General features: G+C 42.0%; 1 protein-coding gene across 1 annotated transcript; it reads right to left on the minus strand.

Annotated features, from left to right (window-relative positions):
• Window positions 1-4803: 4803 nt before the first annotated feature.
• Window positions 4804-6275, minus strand: LOC136219347 (uncharacterized). The gene is made up of 3 exons (XM_066006732.1): window positions 6023-6275; window positions 5382-5854; window positions 4804-5319 (listed from the first exon to the last, which is right to left on the minus strand). The coding sequence occupies exons 1-3, from the start codon at window positions 6273-6275 to the stop codon at window positions 4804-4806; spliced, it is 1242 nt and encodes a 413-aa protein (XP_065862804.1).
• Between the last annotated feature and the right edge of the window lie 351 nt (window positions 6276-6626).

The following is a 6626-nucleotide window of genomic DNA, read 5'->3' on the forward strand; positions in this document are numbered from 1 at the left end:
GAACCAGTGGAAAAATAAGAAGTGCAAGCTGGTGATCCAGAGTCAATAGTTCCAGAGGAGGAGCCAGAGGAAATCATTCAAAATGTGCAAATAGGTGACATGGTGATACCTATCAGGTGTGCAACAGCTTCAGTGACATTGCCAACTGATTTCCTAGGAAGTTCAAGGGATCATCATGCTGAAGAGGAGAATAGTTCACCTATTCCTGAGAAGAGAGATTCATTCACCAGTGGGGTCACAATTCAATCGAGTGGCCCAGGAGAACCAAAAAGAGTGGTTTTTGAGAAACCTGCAGATAGCATGACCAAACATATCAGGTCTCTTTACATTAAGGCACATCTAAATGGCAAGCCAGTATCAAAAGTGTTGATCGATAATGGCTCTGTAGTGAATATCATGCCATTTAGGATGATGAAGACCTTGGGGAAGTCAATAGAAGATCTAATTGCCACAGAGGTTATGGTGTCAGCTTTCACAGGGGAAACCACCAAAACCTTAGGAGTTCTGCCAGTAGATATTACTGTGGGAAGCAACACATCTATGGCAGCATTCTTCGTTGTTGATTCAACAGCGAGCTATCAAATCTTGCTAGGGAGAGACTGGATTCATGCCAATTGGTGTGTACCGTCCTCACTCCATCAATTCTTGCTTTTTTGGAAAGGAAATGAAGTAGAAGTTGTCTGGGCAGATGGGAAATCATTTACAACTCAAGCTGATTCCGTGGAGGCAAGGTACTATGATGGAGCTGTGGGTCCAATAGAGTTCAGAGGTGAAAGCAATAGAGGAGGACCCAAAAGTATCACCTGGAAGAAGCAATATCAGAACAAAGGGAAAGCTATCCTCCAACCATCATCCATCGTTCCATCCAAAGCTTAGGGAGCGTTAGGAGAACCGATCATCGAAGAAATCGATGATTAGTAAGCATAATGAGAAAGAAATGGCAGTAGCTGCCGCTGCCATACAAAAAGCCCAAGTGCAGCAGGTGTTGGAGGAATTGCAGAAGGAAGAAGGTCTGGAGGCTCTAGGTGCTGAAGTAATCTATGAAGAAGAGCCTTTGGAAAGTGAAAACGTTATTCAGATAGATGAATTGAAACCAGCTCCTTCACCACTAGAGGATGATAGATCATTGGCTAGAGATCCATTGGAGGAAGTGAACTTGGGAACTTCTGAGAACCCAAGATGTACATACATCAGTAGTCTTTTGGATCCACACATCAAAGAGAGACTCATTGCATTGTTGCAAGAGTACAAGGATTGCTTTGCATGGGAGTATCATGAGATGCCTGGACTCAGTAGAAAGTTGGTGGAGCATCATCTGCCAATGAAGCCAGAATTCAAACCTTATAAACAACCTCCCAGAAGAATGTCCAAAGAGGTAGAATTGAAGGTGAAGGAAGAAATTGAAAAGTTGCTGAAAGCTGGATTCATAAGACCCATCAGGTATGCTCAATGGTTATCTAATGTTGTACCGGTGGTAAAGAAGAATGGAAAGCTACGAGTTTGTGTGGACTTCAGAGACCTTAATACAGCAACTCCGAAGGATGTGTATGTGATGCCCATGGCAGACATGTTGGTGGATGCAGTAGCTAACAATGAGCTTTTATCTTTTTTAGATTGTGTGGTAGGATATAATCAAATTGCCATTGCTGAAGAAGATACTTCAAAGACCGCCTTTCGATGTCCAGGTGCTATTGGGACATTTGAGTGGCTGGTCATGCCTTTTGGCTTGAAGAATGCAGGTGCTACCTACCAAAGAGCCATGAATGCCATTTTCCATGATATGATTGGAAAAAATCTGGAGGTTTACATTGATGACATCGTCATAAAGTCCAAAAAAGAAATGGAGCACATAGATCACTTGAGATGTGGTTTTCAAAGGATGAGGGAGCATCAACTGAAACTTAATCCTCTCAAGTGTGCTTTTGGGGTGAAAGATGGAAACTTCCTTGGGTTCCTGGTGCACCAAAGAGGCGTGGAGATAGATCAGAACAAAGCCAATGCGATCATGGAGTCCAAATCCCCTTAAACAAAAAATGAGCTTCAACGGTTCTTGGGGCAAGTGAATTATCTCAGGAGGTTCATCTCCAACTTGGCTGGAAAGTCTAAGACATTTTCTGATTTGCTGCGGTTAAAGAAGGAAGATGAGTTTAAATGGGAGGAACACCATCAGCAAGCCTTCTAGAGTATCAAAGAGTATCTATGCCAACCTCTTGTACTTATGCCTCCAAGGCCAGGTGTACCTCTGAAACTTTATCTATCTTCCGCTCATGATTCCATTGGATGCTTGTTAGCACAAAACAATTCCAAAGGATATGAGCAGGCAATATATTATTTGAGTAGATTCTTGAATGCAACTGAGGTAAAATATTCATCAATTGAGAAACTCTGCCTTATATTGTATTTTGCTTGTACCAAACTGCGGTATTATATGATTGGGGCAAGGGTGTTGGTGGTATCTCAGACTGACTTGATTAAGTACATGTTGAATAAGCCGCTCATAACTGGGAGGATTGGAAAGTGGTCGCTGGCTTTGGCAGAGTTTACTTTGGTGTACTATCCTCAAAAATCAGTGAAAGGGCAAGCACTTGCAGATTTCCTTGCAGATCACCCTTGTCTTGATGTGAAGGATGAAATAGATCGAGATCTACCAATCTTCAGTGTTGAAAAATCCCGCTGGATTTTGAAATTTGATGGATCTAGCACCGAGACATCTGCAGGAGCAGGAGTAGTCATTATATCTCCCATGGGAACCAAAACAACAATGTCTTTCAATTTGGATTTCAAATGTACGAACAATCAGTCTGAATATGAAGTTGCGGTCATTGGCCTAGAGATCTTGAGGGAGTTAGGAGCAGATGAAGTCTTAATCCAAGGGGATTCCCAACTCGTGCTGAGGCAACTATCAGAAGAATACAAATGCACTAGTCTCAGCTTGGCTCCATATTATACAGCCGCTGTTCAACTATTGCAGGAATTCAATGACTTTTCCTTTCTTCATGTTCCAAGAGAGATGAACTGGGAGGCTAATGAGCTAGCTCAAATAGCCTCTGGTTTGAAAATGTCGGAAGAACTCACCCATAAGTTGATAATGATCAAGAAGCTCAGACATCCTTCCATCATGGAGAGGGGAATTCAAGTGGAGACATTCAATACAGATGTCAATCTAGCTAGTGACTGGAGGAGTCCCATCAAGGAGTATTTATCGAACCCAGGAAGACGAGTACCTTATTCCCTCAAGATTAGAGCATTGAACTTCTTGTTGATGGAAGGTGACTTGTACCGTAAAAATGTAGATGGACTTTTGCTGAAATGCTTAGGATTTCCAGACAGCATGGAAGTTATGAAACAAGTCCACGAAGGAGTATGTGGAGCTCATCAGGCAGGCATTAAGATGAAGTGGCTCATCAGGAGACATGGGTACTTCTGGCCATCTATGCTGAAGGATTGTATGTCTTATGCAAAAGGATGCCGCCAATGCCAAAGATATGGGCAGATTCAAAGAGTTCCTGCAGATGAGATGTACGCAGTCATCAAGCCATGGCCCTTTAGAGGATGGGCAATTGATTTGATAGGGAAAATTTATCCTGCATCATCAAAAGGGCACAACTTTATGATCGTGGCAACAGACTACTTCACAAAATGGGTGGAAGCCTTACCAATAAAGAAAGTGGACCAGAGAGATGTTGTGAAGTTCATCAAGGAGAACATCATTCACAGGTACGGGATCCCTCAGTCAATTACCACAGACCAAGGAACCATGTTCATCGGAGATGACATGAAAGACTTCATGGAAGATTATGGAATCAAGTTGTTGCACTCTACTCCTCATTATCCACAAGCTAATGGTCAAGCTGAGTCCTCCAACAAAGTTCTCATCAACATCCTTGAAAAGATGATCGAAGATAATCCCAGGGAATGGCACGTCTTACTTTCAGAAACTTTATGGGCATACAGAACATCAAAAAGGAGTGCCACATGCGTCAGTCCTTTCTCATTAACATATGGACATGATGTTGTGCTTCCTATGGAGGTAGTAGTGCCGTCCCTGAGAGTAGCCAGACAAAATGAAGTCACTCCAGCAGAATACACAGAAGCTATGATGATGGAACTTGAAGGATCTGATGAAGCTAGAATGCAAGCACTTGATCGAATGATCGCCCAGAAAAAGAAAGTAACCAAAGCATACAATAAGAGAGTGAAGAAAAAGACCTTTGAAGAAGGAGACATGGTTTGGAAACTCATCTTACCAGTTGGGACTAAAGATAGAGCATATGGAAAATGGTCTCCAAATTGGGAAGGACCAGTCAAAGTCTTCCAAGTTCTAAAAGGAAACTCTTATTGGTTAGCCAGCTTACAAGGGGAGCCACATAAGAGGTTCATCAATGGAAAGTACCTCAAGAAATTCTATCCCACCCTTTGGGAACTGAGGGAGCATCAGCCATAGGATATAGGCAATATGTATTTGATGTAACGCAAAGCAATTTCACTTTGAAAATTGTAAAGATGGCTTATAGCCGCTATTCTGTTTGCAATAAAATAATAGCAGGTCGCAAGGCCGCAATTTATTCATCATTCAATGTCTATCAAATATGTTTAACAAAGAAATCTATCTAGAAGGGAATCAAATCAAACATCCTCTAAATCTATGGTCTTCAGATCTTCCCAACAAGCCCGAGAAGCAGATCGAAGTTTTTGACGTTCGGCAGCCCATGCTTTAGCTTGGTCATAGTTTGATCTCAAAGAGTTTGCCATAAGTCTTTTGTTCTCCCACCTATCTTTCTGGAGGTGGCGCAACTTTTCACCTTAGACTATCGAGCTCATCAGTTCATCTTCAACTGTCTTCAACAGTTTCTTGACTTCTTCCATCTTTTTATACCTTTGGTCGATCAATTCAATGGAAGACTCAACTTCTTGGTCAGCAATAGAGTTACTTTCACACAACTTCTGGTAAAGGAGGTGATCAGAGGCACATGAATCTAACTTGTCACTTAAGAGGGCCAACTGAGGTTTCACAACAGAGTAATCAGAATGCCATGAGTGAACTTGAGTCTTGAAGTTAGTCAAGCGTTTCTTAAACTCAGCAGAAGAGGAGCGGTGAATAAGATCATCAATAGTCGAAAAGAGCATCGTCAAATGTTGAGTACAAATTGAGGATATATCAAGATCAAGTATCGATCGTATCATATTCTTAGAGGCAGAAGTATGGTCTTTATCAGGTGCATCACTATGAGTGTCATTCTCAAGAAAGGAGAAGTCGATGTTAGAAGAAGGATCCTCAAGAGGAAAAGCTTTTACTCCAGCAATTCTATCTAGGAGTGCCTGATCAAAAGTAAAGAAATCTATTAAAAAAAATCCTAAAGTTGGAAGTTGGTTTCATTTACCTCAGATCTAGAAACAATGGGAGTGTCATTCTTTGATGGAAGTTCCCCTACATGGTCTATGATGGCTAGATCAGAAGAAGATGGAGGTTGAGGGATATTGACCACGCCTGAAGCAGGGATCTCACCTACTGATGGCGAAGTACAATCAACTTGTGCTACAGAAAGTACACCATCATGCTCTGCCTGGTTGCCTTCATCACATGGGTCAATGGTATCAGCCGGAATATCAGAGGACTTGTCCATTTTTTGCCTTTTTAAAGGAGGGGTATCATCTTCCAAGAGTCTCTCATCTGAATCTAAATCCAAATCTTCAAAGTTAACTTTGGCAAGGAAAGCAAAATCTGCTTCAGGGAAGTCGTCGAGGTCGATAGATTCATCAGGAGCAACATCGACCACAACAACATCACTATCTTCATATTCATTGGCATCTTCCTCATCAACCACCTTCCATGTGTGGAGTATGTGTGAATGGTCTGGTTCAAATCAGAGATGAGAGGAAGTAGAAAGAAGTCAATCAAGAAATTTACCTGATGCTTCTACTTTTTGTTGAAGCTAAGGAAGGCGTAAAGACCACCACTGGTCAAACTCATTAGTAACAATTGAAGAGGCCTTGCCCACTTTTGACAATTTGAAGTTAAAACCATCATTGAGAAGCCGATGTACACGAGATTCAGAAGCTTTGTAACGTTCTTCCAAAGGGAGCAAAGGAGGAGCAGGAATGACCTGAATAAGGCCAAACTGTCGAGCACACAATGCTGGCCAATACAACTCGAAACACGCCGCCGTCCCTGTGATAGTTGGCTTGAAGGTGGCACCAACATGGAGGAAACGAGTTGATAAGAACGACTTCCACATTTCATATGTCTCATCCAGGTTGATTGTAGAAGCTTTCATTATTCTTCCAGATTCTGGCAGTCTAGAGAAACAATAAGTGAACCTGGAGGCTTATCTTTCAAACAAGAGAAAAACTTGAAGAACTTCCTAGTCTGGGTCATTTTGGTTCTACAACTCATCAGAGACCGACCAATGGGCATAGATGTGTCTAAAACAGAACTTTGAAGCTGAGGAAAGTAAGCAAGGAGCCACAATTGAACGATCCAGAGGTTTCCACCAAGGCGGGTGAAAGGTTCATTAGAGACCACGTGGGCAATATGATGATAAGTTGCACCCAACAACATGGATCCTAAAGCCAATTTTTTCCCAGTTGCAAGCTCATATGCAATCTCCTTGTATTCTGCAGTTACT

Source organism: Euphorbia lathyris, chromosome 1 (assembly GCF_963576675.1).
Source record: "Euphorbia lathyris chromosome 1, ddEupLath1.1, whole genome shotgun sequence".
Lineage (NCBI taxonomy): Eukaryota > Viridiplantae > Streptophyta > Magnoliopsida > Malpighiales > Euphorbiaceae > Euphorbia > Euphorbia lathyris.